General features: G+C 39.6%; 1 protein-coding gene across 4 annotated transcripts in view; it reads right to left on the bottom strand.

The window, feature by feature from the left end:
• ANKRD42 (ankyrin repeat domain 42) overlaps nt 1-14,936 on the bottom strand; it is a 70,433-nt gene that overhangs the window by 7,574 nt on the left and 47,923 nt on the right. For all 4 annotated transcript variants that reach the window (XM_070076221.1, XM_070076210.1, XM_070076214.1 and 1 more), the window contains 3 exons: nt 10,874-11,049; nt 8,479-8,605; nt 6,504-6,648 (listed from right to left, as the gene is read on the bottom strand). In XM_070076221.1, coding sequence (XP_069932322.1) covers nt 6,504-6,648; nt 8,479-8,605; nt 10,874-11,049 — 448 coding nt within the window. The remainder of the gene's footprint in view (nt 1-6,503; nt 6,649-8,478; nt 8,606-10,873; nt 11,050-14,936) is intronic.

The raw sequence follows: 14,936 nt of genomic DNA, 5'->3' as shown, positions 1-14,936 counted from the left end.
TACTCCACTCTCAGAAATAGACAGATCAATAGGACAGAAGATCCACAAGGAAACAGCAGATTTAATCGACACTATTGCCCAAATGGATCTAACAGATATATACAGAACTTTCAATCCTACATTTAAAGATTTTACATTCTTCTCAGCAGTGCATGGAACCTTCTCTAGGATTGACCACATACTAGGCCATAAAGCAAGTCTCAGCAAATTTAAAAGAATTAGAATCATACCATGCAGCTTCTCAGACCATAGTGGAAAGAAGGTAGAAATTAGCAACTCAGGAATCCCTAGAGCATATACAAAAACACGGAGACTGAACAACATGCTCCTGAATGAACACTGGGTCATAGAAGAAATCAAAAGAGAAATCAAAAACTTTCTGGAATTAAATGAGGATAACAACACAACATATCAAAACTTATGGGATATGGCAAAAGCAGTGTTGAGAGGAAAGTTTATAGCAATAGGTGCCTACATCAAGAAATTGGAAAGGCACCAAATAAATGAGCTTTCAATTCATCTCAAGGATCTAGAAAATCTGCAGCAAACCAGACACAAATCTAGTAGGAGAAGAGAAATAATTAAAATCAGAGAAGAAATCAACAGGATTGAATCCAAAAAAAAAAAAAAAAAAAAAAAAAAAAAACCTTAAAAAAAATCAGCCAAACGAGGAGCTGGTTTTTTGAAAAAATAAACAAAATTGACACCCCACTGGCCCAACTAACTAAAAAAAGAAAAGACCCAAATCATTAAATCAGAGACGAAAAAGGAAACAACAGACACTACAGAAATAAAAAGAATCATCAGAAATTACTACAAGGACTTGTATGCCAGCAAACAGGGAAATCTATCAGAAATGGGTAGATTCCTGGACACATGCAATCTACCTAAATTGAACCAGCAAGACATAGAAAACCTAAACAGACCCAAAACTGAGACAGAAATTGAAATAGTAGTAAAGGCCCTCCCAACAAAGAAAAGCCCAGGACCAGATGGATTCACTGCTGAATTCTACCAGACATTTAAAGAAGAACTAATTCCATTTCTTCTAAAACTATTCAGAACAATTGAAAAAGATGGAATCCTCCCAAATTCTTTCTATGAAGCCAGCATCACCTTAATCCCTAAGCCAGAGAAAGATGCAGCATTGAAAGAAAATTACAGACCCATATCCCTGATGAACATAGATGCAAAAATCTGTCGCTCCCCGTCTTCGTGGAGGAACGACACAGGACCCTGCGCTGTTCTTTTGTCTGCTCGGCCCTTCCCGGGTTTGCTGCTGGTTCTTCCCGGGTTGGCTACCGTCCCTTCCACCTCCGTGGAAGGGCAGTTCCCCCTAGCCACTTTCCCCACTTCCGCGGGGGAGCGGCACACCGCCGGCCGGCTCTCTCGGGGGCTGCACAGGTGTTCCTTCAGATAGATGTTCCTGGTGCATGTTGTCTCTCTCCTCCTTTATAGTCCTCTTCCACCAATCCCAACTCTGCTACCCACATGCTGAGTACGCTGCTCTCCTCCAATCAGGAGCAGGTCCTGCTGTTTATTGGTTGAACTGGAGGCAGCTGTGTAGAAGCTGTTTCCTCCTCTCCCAGCGCCATATTGTAGGAGAGCAGATGCATAGAATAAGTCCTAATTCCAGTAACTTAGTCTAGTCCGAGTTGCTCCCCACAAAAATCCTCAATAAAATTCTCGCCAATAGAATACAACAACACATCAGAAAAATCATCCACCCAGACCAAGTGGGATTTATCCCTGATGTGCAGGGATGGTTCAGTGTTTGCAAATCAATCAATGTGATTCACCACATTAACAGACTGCAGAAGAAAAACCATATGATTATCTCAATAGATGCAGAGAAAGCATTCGATAAAATTCAACACCCTTTCATGATGAAAACTCTAAGCAAATTGGGTATAGAAGGAACATTCCTCAATATAATCAGAGCAATTTATGAAAAGCCCACGGCCAGCATGCTACTGAATGGGGAAAAGTTGGAAGCATTTCCACTGAGATCTGGTACCAGACAGGGATGCCCACTGTCACCACTGCTATTCAACATAGTTCTGGAAGCTTTAGCCAGAGCCATCAGGCAAGAAAAAGAAATTAAAGGGATATGAATTGGGAAGGAAGAAGTCAAACTATCCCTCTTTGCACACGATATGATTATTTAGCGCATCCAAAGAACTCTACTAAGAGACTACTGGAACTCATAGAAGAGCTTGGCAAAGTAGCAGGATACAAAATCAATGCACAAAAATCAACAGCCTTTATATACACAGGCAATACCATGGCTGAGAAAGAACTGCTAAGATCAATCCCATTCACAATAGCTACAAAAATAATCAAATACCTTGGAATAAACTTAACCAAGGATGTTAAAGATCTCTACGATGAGAATTACAAAACCTTAAAGAAAGAAATAGAAGAGGATACCAAAAAATGGAAAAATCTTCCATGCTCATGGATTGGAAGAATCAACATCATCAAAATGTCCATTCTCCCAAAAGCAATTTATAGATTCAATGCGATACCAATACACCAATACAAATATACCAAATCCCAAAGACATTCTTCTCAGATCTAGAAAAAATGATGCTGAAATTCATATGGAGACGCAGGAGACCTTGAATAGCTAAAGCAACCTTGTACAACAAAAACAAAGCCAGAGGCATCACAATACCAGATTTCAGGACATACTACAGGGTAGTTGTAATCAAAACAGCATGGTACTGGTACAGAAACAGATGAATAGACCAATGGAATAGAATTGAAACACCAGAAATCAACCCAAACATCTACAGCCAACTTATATTTGATCAAGGATCTAAAACCAATTCCTGGAGCAAGGACAGTCTATTCAATAAATGGTGCTGGGAAAACTGGATTTCCACGTGCAGAAGCATGAAGCAAGACCCCTTACACCTTACACAAAAATCCACTCAACGTGGATTAAAGACCTAAATACATGACCTGACACCATCAAATTATTAGGGAACATTGGAGAAACCCTGCAAGATATTGGCACTGGCAAAGACTTCCTAGAGAAGACCCTGGAGTTGCAGGCAGTCAAAGCCAAAATTAACTATTGGGATTGCACCAAATTGAGAAGTTTCTGTACTGCAAAAGAAACAGTCAGGAGAGTGAAGAGGCAACCAACAGAATGGGAAAAAAATATTTGCAAACTATGCTACAGAGAAAGGATTAATAACCAGAATCTACAAAGAGATCAAGAAACTCCACAACAACAAAACAAACAACCCAATTAAGAGATGGGCCAAGGACATCAATAGACATTTTTCAAAAGAGATTGAAATCCAAATGGCCAACAGACACATGAAAAAATGTTCAAGATCACTAGCAATTAGGGAAATGCAAATCAAAACCACAATGAGGTTCCACCTCACCCCGGTGAGAATGGCTTACATTCAGAAATCTACCAACAACAGATGCTGAAGAGGATGTGGGGGAAAAGGGACACTAACCCACTGTTGGTGGGAATGCAAACTGGTAAACCACTATGGAAGTCTGTCTGGAGATTCCTCAGAAACCTGAATATAACCCTACCATTCAACCCAGCCATCCCACTCCTTGGAATTTACCCAAAGGAAATTAAATTGGGAAACAAAAAACAGTCTGCACCTTAATGTTTACTGCAGCTCAATTTACAATAGCTAAGACCTGGAATCAACCTAAATGTACATCAACAGTAGACTGGATAAAGAAATTATGGGATATGTACTCTACAGAATACTATACAGCAGTCAAAAACAATGAAATCTGGTTATTTGCAACAAAATGGAGGAATCTGGAACACATTATGCTGAGTGAAATAAGCCAGTCCCAAAGGGACAAATACCATATCAGTGACAACTAACCGAGCACCAAAAAGGAAACCTGTTAAAGTGAAATGGACACTATGAGAAATGATGATTTGATCAGCCCTTGCCCTGACTGTTGATGAACAACTTAATGCATTATCCCTCTTAGTATTTTTGTTTGTTTGTTCTACTTAATACTATTGGTTGAATACTGTAATTCATACACAGTTATTCTTAAGTGTTGAAACTTAACTGAAAAGTGATCCCTGTTAAATATAAGAGTGGGAATAAGAGAGGGAGGAGATGTATAATTTGGGACATGCTCAAGCTGACTTGCCCCAAACAGTAGAGTTAGAAACATACCAGGGGATTCCAATTCAATCCCATCAAGGTGGCATGTACCAATGCCATCTCACTAGTCCAAGGGATCAATTTCTGTTCACAATTTATCATAATGACAGGACTAAGAGTCAAAGGGATCACATAAACAAGACTAGTGTCTGCAAATACTAACTGATAGAATAACAAAGGGAGAGAAAGATCCAACATGGGAAGCGGGATACACAGCAGACCCATAGAATGGCAGATGTCCTAAACAGCACTCTGACCTCAGAATCAGCCCTTAAGGCATGTGGATCTGGCTGAAAAGCCCATGAGAATATTTCAGGCATGGAAAGCCAAGACACCCTGGCAAAAAAAAAAAAAAAAAAAAAGAAAGAAAGAAAGAAAGAAAGAAAAGAAAAGAAAAAGAAAATGACCTAAATGAAAGATCTCTGTGAGTGAGATCCCAGTGGAAAGAACTGGTCATCAAAGAAGGAGGTACCTTTCTCTGAAGGGAGAGAACTTCCACTTTGACTACAACCTTGTCTAAATATGATCAGAGACGGTGAACTCAAAAGGCTTCCTTAGCTTTGGCAACTCATGACAAGAGCCTAGGTGAATACTGATGCCATAAACAAGTGTGTCAATTTCTTAAGTCAACAACAGGAGTCACTGTGCACTTACTCCTCATGGAGGATCTCTCTCCTTAATGTGCTGTACATTGTGATTTAATGTTATAACTAGTACTCAAACAGTATTTTTCACTTTGTGTTTCTATGTGGGTGCAAACTGTTGAAATCTTTACTTAATGTATACTAAACTGATCTTCTGTATATAAAGAGAATTGAAAATGGATCTTGATGTGAATGGAAGGGGAGAGGGAGCAGGAAAGGGGAGGGTTGCGGGTGGGAGGGAATTTATGGGGGGGAAGACATTGTAATCCATAAGCTGTACTTTGGAAATTTATATTCATTAAATAAAAGTTAAAAAAAAAAGAAAAAAGAGCATATATGAGTGTAACCTCATCCTAAGGGTTGTACAAAAACAATAAAATAAATCTAGTGCCTGCTGTATACAACAAAAATGATTTGCTGTGGCGTCACAGGCATAGACAAATGAGTGTAAACACTGAGAATTACATATTTGTACATCTGATCTTTTTTTAAGTGCAGATTTTTTTAATTATTTAAATGGCAGAGGAGCAGAGAAGTCATGTCGAAGAGAGAGAGAGGGAGAGGGAGAATGAATGAGAGAATGAGAATACTCCCATGTGCTGGTTTCTTCCCAAATACCTATAAAAGCTGGATCTGAGCCAGGCCAGAGCCAGGAGCCTCATACTCTAGTATTCCATCTGGGTCTCTCATGTGGATGACAGGGACTCAACCACTTGGGCCATTCCCTGCCTCTCCCAGGGTGCGCACGGCAGGAAGTCAGACTCAGGAGCAGAGCAGGGAGGTGAGCCCAAGCGTTTTGTTACAGGATATGGGTGTCGGAAGTTGCACCTTCACTGCCACACCTGACACCTGCCCCGTACACCTGATTGTTTTGTCCTGGCACTTGTTTGTTGTGGATTGTCATTTGGAGCCACTTGTTAATATGAAGCATATGTTAAAACATGTGGTTAAGGTAGCCAGAGAAAATACAGGAAGGTCAGTGGTATTTGAATGTCAGATAAATCATGAACAGTTATTTCGTATAAGTATATCCCATGAAATATTTGTGACGTATTTTTACGGAAAATTATTCATTATTTAGCTGAAACTCAAGTTTAACGTGAAGTCTTGAGATTTTACTTCTAACTCTGACCACCTTACATGCTGAGAAATAGTTACAGCTGTGACAGCCCAGGGGCGAAATCCCATCAGGCCCAGAGATGGTGGTAATACTTCCTGATAATTAGAAAACTCGCTTGTGATGGTAGTTCAAAAGGGTTGTGGGAAAGGGGATTAAAATATGTTTTATTGTGTAAAAATTTTCTGAAACCCATGTATAGTTTTTTATAATGCACATTAACTTTATGAAGATGCTTTGTATATTTGTTTTCAAAATTTGTTGCACCAAAATAAACTTACCTTTTAAAAAATTTAAAAAATAAATAAATGAAATAAAATAAAATAAATCTTTAAGAAAGAAAAAGCGTTTTCCTTACATGGTACATAATAACAACTACACTTGCTACACACTTAAGTCCCAGGCTGCTATTCTAACTAAATGTATACAGATATATGTGTGTGTGGATGACTTTCCCAAGTCAAAAAAAGGTTGTAGCCAGGATCCATACCCAAACAACCCCATACAAAGCTTGTACTCTTAGTTACTCTTATACTGTTTTTCAAGAAAAATAAATGTGTTAAGAAGGATACTAACCAAAGACACAAAGTTGGAGACCTGAATTTTTTCCAGCCTTTCCTTGAGTTTATCCACCTCTGCTCGATATTCATCCAGCTGACATTCTAATTTTTCTCTACGTAGTCGTTCGTATTCCAGCTGGCCCTGCAGCTCTGAGATGGTCCTGCCAAAAAGAATTTTGTTTTCAATTAACCTCCAATGTCAGCTAACAATTCTGGTAATAGTAGAAAGCATCCACACAGTGTATTTAAGGCAAATAAGACTAAGAAACCATTTATTCAACAATTATATATTCAGATTCTACAAAGAACCAGCACTATCCAGGCCAAAATCTGCCTTAGCTTAGTAATGGGAGGAAGATAGACAGGAAAGAAAATAAATAAGAAAACAGATACATGTGTGAGAGGCACTAAGTCTTAAGGGAGGAAAAATAAAGAAAGAGTAATACAAAATGTTGTAGAGGAGTCCATTAACACTTCATATACAGTGGCTAGGGAAGGCTTTACTGAGAAAGTGGCTTTGAGCAAAGAAAAAATAGAGAACCATGTAGACATCAAGGGAATAGCATTGCAGAGTAAACAACAAATGGAAAGGCCCTAAGGCAGAATTATACCTGATGAAACACAAGAAAATCAAGGCCAATGTGGCTAGAATAGTTTAAAGAATAAAAGGAGGGGGGTCCAGTGCTGTGATGTAGTAGGTTAAGCTTCCACCTGCGGTCTGGCATTCTATATGGGCACCAGTTCGAGACCTGGATGCTCCACTTCCAATCCAGCTCTCTTCTATGGCCTGAGAGAGCAGTAGTAGATGGCCCAAGGACTTGGGCCCCTGCACCCATGTGGGAGACCTGGAAGAAGCTCCTGGCTCCTGACTTCGGATCAGCCCAGCTCCGGCTGTTGCAGCCAGTTGGAGAGTGAACCATCAGATGGAAGACCTCTCTCTCTCTCTCTGCCTCTCCTACTCTCTCTCTCTCTCTGCCTCTCCTTCTCTCTGTGTTTAACTATAACTTCCAAGTAAATAAATAAATAAATCTTTTAAAAAATAGAATATTTTAGCCTAAGGGTTTATTTTCTATTTAAATTCCTAAAGTACCCATCCATAGAAGGAGAACACATTAATTTTATGGACAATTTAGATGTTAACTCTGAATTCATTTACCAGGTATTTTTCTGAGGCTAGGTTAAAAGGAAAGAGGAGGAAAAGGAAATAGGACATTCTAAGAATATGAGGTAAAGACACACAACCAAAGGCAAAGGGCAGGAAAAGCACATAATAAGGGAGAGAATCCATATATGCTTCTCATTATAGACCCATACTTGGTCAAAGTAGAAGTCCTCTTCTGTCGCCCTTTGTTCTCTGTCCACTCCAGAAAACAGAGACAAGCAGAGAGGCAATGAGAGCAAAGAGGCACAAGGCATCCTCTATTCCAGCAGCCATTAATTAATTGGAAAGGCACTCAATGTCCAGAGAGCCAATTTGGGGTACAGGAAATGAAAAGTGAAGACAGCCATGCTACTATTCACTCACTACCTCTAGACACAGAGTATACAGAGTACTATATTCAGTGAATACAGATCTGGGTCTCAGGTTCATAAGTGGGTGGCACAATCTGATGGGGATGTTTAAAGACTGTGTTACTTGTGATTGAAAAAGCTCAAAGTTGCAGTGGTCTCAAAAAAAACCTCAACTCCATATGAAATGTCAGTTTTGCAAAATGGAAAGTTCTGGAAATTGGCTACACAATGATGTGAATTTACTTAACACTACTGACTGAGACACTTAAAATGATTGAGATGGTAAATTTTGCTACAGGTATTTTACCACAATTTTTAAAAAAATCTTAACTCCTTCTCCATCTGGGAGCTTGGGAGGAAACAGAACAGAATCTAATACCTTTTGGCAGGGTTACAGAACAAGTTGCTGATTAACAAAGCCTCACATGGCACTGAGAGATGTAACTAAACACAAATCATTAAAATTTTAGGGACATTACTTTTCAGATTCAATATGTTCTTTCTTCTGCTTTAAATCTTCCTCTGTTATCCCTCCCAACTGTTTATAGTTGCTTGCAGCAATTTCCAGAAGGTGTCTCAATTCTACAATTTTCTTATAAGCTCTCACTGCAAGACAGAGTTGAACAGGAACCTAATTTAGGCAAATAAGTCCTTGCTCATTTTCAAAGACACAACAGAAATCTAAGCACAAGCAAGATTAAAAAAAAAAAAAAAGACAAATTAGACTTCATCAAATTAAAAACTTCTGAACTGTAAAGATACCATCAAGAAAGTTAAAATAGATTCCACAGAATGAGAGAAAATATATGCAAATCATGTATCTGAAAAAGGACCTGTATTCACAGGTACTTCTACAACTTAGTAATAAAAAGAAAAACCACTCAGTTGAAAAACGGGCAAACGATTTGAATAGACTTTTCTCCAAGGAAGACATACAAGTGGTCAATAAGCACATTAGTTACTAGGGAAACACCAATTAAAACTATAATGAGACACCACTTCACATGAGTAAGACAACAGTAAATAAGTTTAAGTAAAAATGTTAAAAAATTATAACATTTATACATTGTTGGTGAGAAGGTAAAATGGTTCAACCAGTCTGGAAAACAGTTGGCAATTCCTTATAATCCTGATGACTGACAATTCCACTCCTAGATATTTATCCAAGAGAAATGAAAACATGTCCAGACAAAAATGTGTACATGAAGATTCATGACAGCATCATTCCTAATAATCAAAAATGTGAGAACTCAAATATCCATCAACTGATATTATAAATGTAAATATAAACATAAATATTTATATATAAATATATTATAAATGAAAATATACAACAGTATATCCATAAAAGAATATTATCTGTCAATAAAAAGTACTGATCCATGCTACAATGTACATGAACCTTAAAAACACTGTGTTTGGGCTGGCACTGTGACACAGTGGGTAAAGCTGCTGCCTGCAGGGCATCCATATGGGATGCCAGTTCAAGTCCTGCCTGCTCCACTTCTGATCCAACTCTCTGCTATGGCCTGGGAAAGCAGTAGAAGATGGCCCAAGTCTTTGGGCCCCTGCACCCACGTGGGAGGCCAGGAAGAAGCTCCTGGCTGCGGATCAGTGCTGCTCCAGCTGTTGTGGCCAATTGGGGAGTGAACCAATGGATGAAAGACCTCTCTTTCTGTCTCTCCTCTCTCTGTGTAACTCCAACTTTCAAATAAATAAATAAATCTTTAAACAAACAAACAAAAAAAAAAAACCACTGTGTTAAGTGAGAGGGGCAGGCACTGTGGTGCAGCAGGTTACATCACACCTGCAATACCAGCATCCCATATGAGCACAGGTAAGAGTCCTATCTGCTCCACTTCTGATCTAGCTTCCTGCTAATGCACTTGGGACAGCAGCAGAGAATGGCCCGAGTAGTTGGGCCCCTGCCCCCCACAAAGGAGACCTGTATGGAGTTCCAGGCTCTTGGCTTTAGCACAGCCCAACCCTGGCCATTATAGCCATTTGGAGAATGAACCAGCAGACATTTGGGGAATGAATGAATGGATAGAAGATCTCTCTCTCTTTCTCTCTCTCCCCTTCTCTCAATCTCTTTCTCCTTGACTTTCAAATAGATAAATATTTTAAAAATAAAATCTAAATCTAAAATCCTTATTAGGATGTATATGGCCTGATCGGGCCCCTTCTTACCTCTCTAACCTTTTATAATTGCCCTTACATCCTTAGTGATTCTACTGCAGCCCTGCTGATCATGTTCAATTCTAACTCTGACCTTTTCATATACGGCTCCCACCGCTTTGAATGTTTTCCCAAGATCTTCACAGTAGGCCATTCTCATCAATCCAGTCTCTTCTCAAATGTTACCCCCTCAGAGAGGTCTAATGGTTATCTTATCAGCATACTTTGTTTTCTTTATATATCTATTTTATTATCAATTATTTATCATCATCCCCCTGAGCACCACAACTACCAGAATGTAAATTCCTTTGTATTATTCACTGTTTCTCTATTAACTACAGCAGTGCCTGGCATATAGTAGGTAATCAATAAATATTTGCTGCAATTATCTGTAAAAAATAATTGGCCAAATAACCATGAAAATTCTTGACATGTCTCTTTCCCTGTTTTTCATGATCCACTTAAATATTTTTTTCTGTTTATGTAACTCTCCTCTTGACAGACACCATGTCCTACACTTTTGCAAGTGTTCAACAAGCCCTAGGACAAAAATTTGTATAAATTTCTGGGTCCAAAAAAATCAATTTATTTTACTCTGTTGATAGCAGTTGTCTTTAAAATACTTTCCAAATTTATAGTATCAAGTAGCCATGGTACTTCTGAAAGGATGAATCACAACATAGACAGCATACTTACTTCTGGCATCTGTTTTATCCAACTCACTGAGACATAAGTCATCCTTGGCATCAGTGCTTCCCTCAACACCATGTCTTATAAAAAACTTCATATCATTTTCATCAATTTCATCTCCATCATCAATATCATATTTCTGTAGCCCCTCTAACAACTTCACTGCTGCCAAATGAGCAAACCTATAGAAAAAGATCAGCAATTAACCAGAACCAGAACCTTACTCAAAATTAAACTGCAGTTTGTACTTAACATAGGGAATTATACACTGCATATTGTGCCACCAACCCACCCATCAGTAAGAAGCAAATCTGTGGGGGCCAGCGCTGTGGCACAGCGGGTTAAAGGCCTGGCCTGAAGTGCCGGCATCCCATATAAGCACCAGTTCTAGTCCCAGCTGTTCCTCTTCCTATCCAGCTCTCTGTTACGGTCTGGGAAAGCAGTAGAAGATGGCCCAAGTCCTTGGGCCCCTGCACCCGCGTGGGAGACCCAGAAGAAGTTTCTGGCTCCTGACTTCAGATCGGCGCAGCTCCGGCCGTTGTGGCCATCTTGGGAGTGAACCAGCGGATGGAAGACCACTCTCTCTTGTCTCTACCTCTCTCTGTAACTCTGTCTTTCAAATAAATAAAGTTAAAAAAAAAAAAAAGGAAGCAAATCTGTAATCTGAAGGTCAGTGACAATTTGACATATATTCAACTACATGGAAAAGTCAGTTTACTGAACACTAAGGACTGATTCCATAACTTTTATTGGCAGAAATCCACTGTGAAAAGAGATCCAATAACAAAAGACTATTTAGTGTGCTTCCAAATAGTGCTGCTCAACTGCATAAAAAGCTCAGAATCACCCTACTTGCATCCCTATATTCACTGCCTTTTGTTGGCCTAATTTAGATGAACATAAAATTAATGATGGTTGCAGTTCTAGAGCTAACTATAAATAGCTGTACTCCCTTTATCTTCATCTTTCCTCAACGCAAAGCACTGGCATGGCTTTGAAATTTAATGGAGACATTTTTTTAAAATTTTCCACATTTTTTTAAAATTTTCTTTGCTTTTTCACGTATTTCTATGAAACTTCCAATAATATGCTCTTTGCTATGGAATTATTGTTGTGGCTGCATGAGATCTACATATTTTCCCACAATTTTGCTAACCAGAATTTTAATTTTTAATATTTAGTGTTAATGTTTTTTTTAGGACATTTAGAACTAATAGCTAAACACAAAAAACTCAAATCCTATTTTCCCCCACACTTACAAAACCACACACTCATACTTACAGTCTTACCTTTTATTAGATAATGCAAATCATTAGAGATATAGTAATAAAAATACATAGTAAGTTTTAAGGTTAAGAGAATTCTCCATTACTAAGGTATAATTGATCAGTTTTCACTTACTGAGTGCTTGCTTTATACCAAATTCAAGGTTATATCTATAATAACACTAAACATCTAGCATTTTGGTGCATATATGAGAAAAAATGTGGGCCAAATATCATGAATAATTCCAGATAAACTCATGGTACTCAGTCACTCCTGTGACAAGGGAGTAAAAATAAATAGATAAATAAACAAAATAGAAAGTTCAGAAATAAGCCCACAATTACATATAGACAATTAATTTTGACAAAAGCAATATTAGAACAAATGGTGCCAGAACAACTGGATTTCCATATGTAAAACAGAATATGGATACAAACCTGTACCACATTCAAAAATAACAGATCACAGACCTCAACATAAAATCCAAAGCTATACAACTGCTAGGGAAGGGACAATGGGGAGCAGCGGGAAGGAGACCATAAAATGGCAGAAGGAAACTTGGAAGTGATAAATATGCTCACTACCTTCACTGTGGTGATGGCTTTACAGGTGTCTATGACTAGAGTACTTCAAAAACTGAGTTTATTTTTGTAAAAAAATTTTGAAATCTATGCAGTTTTTCTGTAATATGAGTTTTCCTGTGGCTGGTTTTGTGGCTTAACAAGTAAAGCTACCCCTCCAACACTGGTATCCCATATGGTCACCAATTATCTCCCAGCTACTCTACTTCCAAACCAGACCCCTGCTAATGGCCTGAAAAAAGCAGCAGAAGGTAGCCCAAATGCCTGGGCTCCTGCCACACACTTGGGGAACCAGGATGAAGTTCCTGTATCCTGGTTTCAACCTGGCCCAGCCCAGTCACAGAGGTCATGTGGGGAGTCAACCAGCGGATGGAAGACATATCTCTCTCTCTCTCAAATAAAATAGGCCTGAATTAAATAATGGTACCAGGCATTTGGTATAATAAAACCAAACTCCAAGGCTCCAATGAAATCCCACAAACAAAATTTTAGGGAACATGGGCTCACAAACAAAACTGCATGACAATTTGATGAATTATTGGGCCTTAGCATTCTGTCAAGCCTTCTCTGCCACTTCTTTAGATTCAGGCAATTCTGAACTTCATATAGTTCCTCAAATATGCAAGGTGTTATATTTCCTCCTCTTTCAAGTGTCAGCATAAACGTTGCTTCTGCACAATAAAAGCTTTCCCTGACTTCTATATAAATTCTGTCCTCCTGATGTTTCCTTTAAGACTCTTCATATTTTTAAAAAATATTTCTTATGTATTTGAAAGACAAAGTTACAGGGCCGATGCTGTGGCATAATAGGTAATGCTGCCACCTGCAGCACTAGCATCCTTATAAGAACTGGTTCAAGTCCTGCCTGCTCCACTTCAGATCCAGCTCCCTGCCAATGCACCTGAGAAAGCAGCAGAAGATGGCTCAAGTCCTTGGGCCCCTGCACCCACATGGGAGATCCAGAAAAAGCTCCTGGCTTCAGATTGGCCTAGCTCCAGCAGCTCCAGCCATTGCAGCCATTTGGGGAGTGAACCACTGGATGGAAGACTTCTCTCTCTGTGTTTCTACCTCTCTTTCTGTAACTCTGTCTCAAAATAAATTAAAGAAATGAAGGAAGGTAGGTAGGTAGGGAGTGAGGGTGTGGGGAGGGGGAGAGAGAGAGGAAAGAGGAAGGAAGGAAGGAAGGAAGGAAGGAAGGAAGGAAGGAAGGAAGGAAGGAAAGAAGGAAGGAAGGAAGGAAGGAAGGGGGGGGAGGGAGAGGGAGAGGCCAGCGCCGTGGCTCACTTGGCTAATCCCCCGCCTGCAGCGCCAGGCCCCCGGGGTTCTAGTCCTGGTCGCTCCTCTTCCAGTCCAGCTCTCTGCTGTGGCCCAGGAGGGCAGTGGAGGATGGCCCAAGTGCTTGGGCCCCTGCACTCGCATGGGAGACTGGAAGGAAGTGCCTGGCTCCTGGCTTTGGATTGGTGCAGGGCCAGCCTTGGCGGCCATTAGGGGAGTGAACCAATGGAAAGAAGACCTTTCTCTCTGTCTCTCTCTCACTGTCTATAACTCTCTCTTTCTCTTACTGTCTAACTCTGCCTGTCCAAAAATAAAAAAAAAAAGGAAGAGAGAGAGAGAGAGAGAGAAAGAGGTAGAGTTAGAGAGAGAAAGGAATTTTCTATCTGCTGGTTCACTCCTGGCCAAGAACCATTCTTCCAGGTCTCCCATTTGGGTGGCAGGGACCCAAACACTTTGGGCCATCTTCCACTGCTTTTCCAGGTCTTTAGCAGCTGGATCAGAAGTAGAGCAGCCAGGACTCAAAGCAGCACCCATACAGGATGCCGGCATCGCAGGCAGTGGCTTCACCCACTATACCACAACATGGGCCTGTCCTTCAGGACTCTTAACCATTAACATCTGTATCATTTCTCCCCCATTTTTTCAAATAAAAAGTGTTTGCAAGGCACTCTTTTCTCCTATGGTCTTACTGTTCCTTATATATATCATGCAATACAGTATGTGTGTATGTGTATATATATATATATATACACATATATATATTATAAGAGGTAAGAACTTTATTTGTATATTTATCTCTTCACTAGACTGTAAGCTCTGTAGGGACAGGAATTGTACCTTCTCATCTTTGTGTTCCTAACATTAACCACATTACCTGGAACATAGTAAACAGGAAGCTGGATGAAAGAGCTCTCAAATGGACAAACGATGGACTATATTCCTTGAGG

This window comes from Oryctolagus cuniculus, chromosome 1 (genome assembly GCF_964237555.1).
Source record: "Oryctolagus cuniculus chromosome 1, mOryCun1.1, whole genome shotgun sequence".
Taxonomy (NCBI): Eukaryota; Metazoa; Chordata; class Mammalia; order Lagomorpha; family Leporidae; genus Oryctolagus; species Oryctolagus cuniculus.
This window is presented reverse-complemented; position numbering and strand designations above follow the sequence as displayed.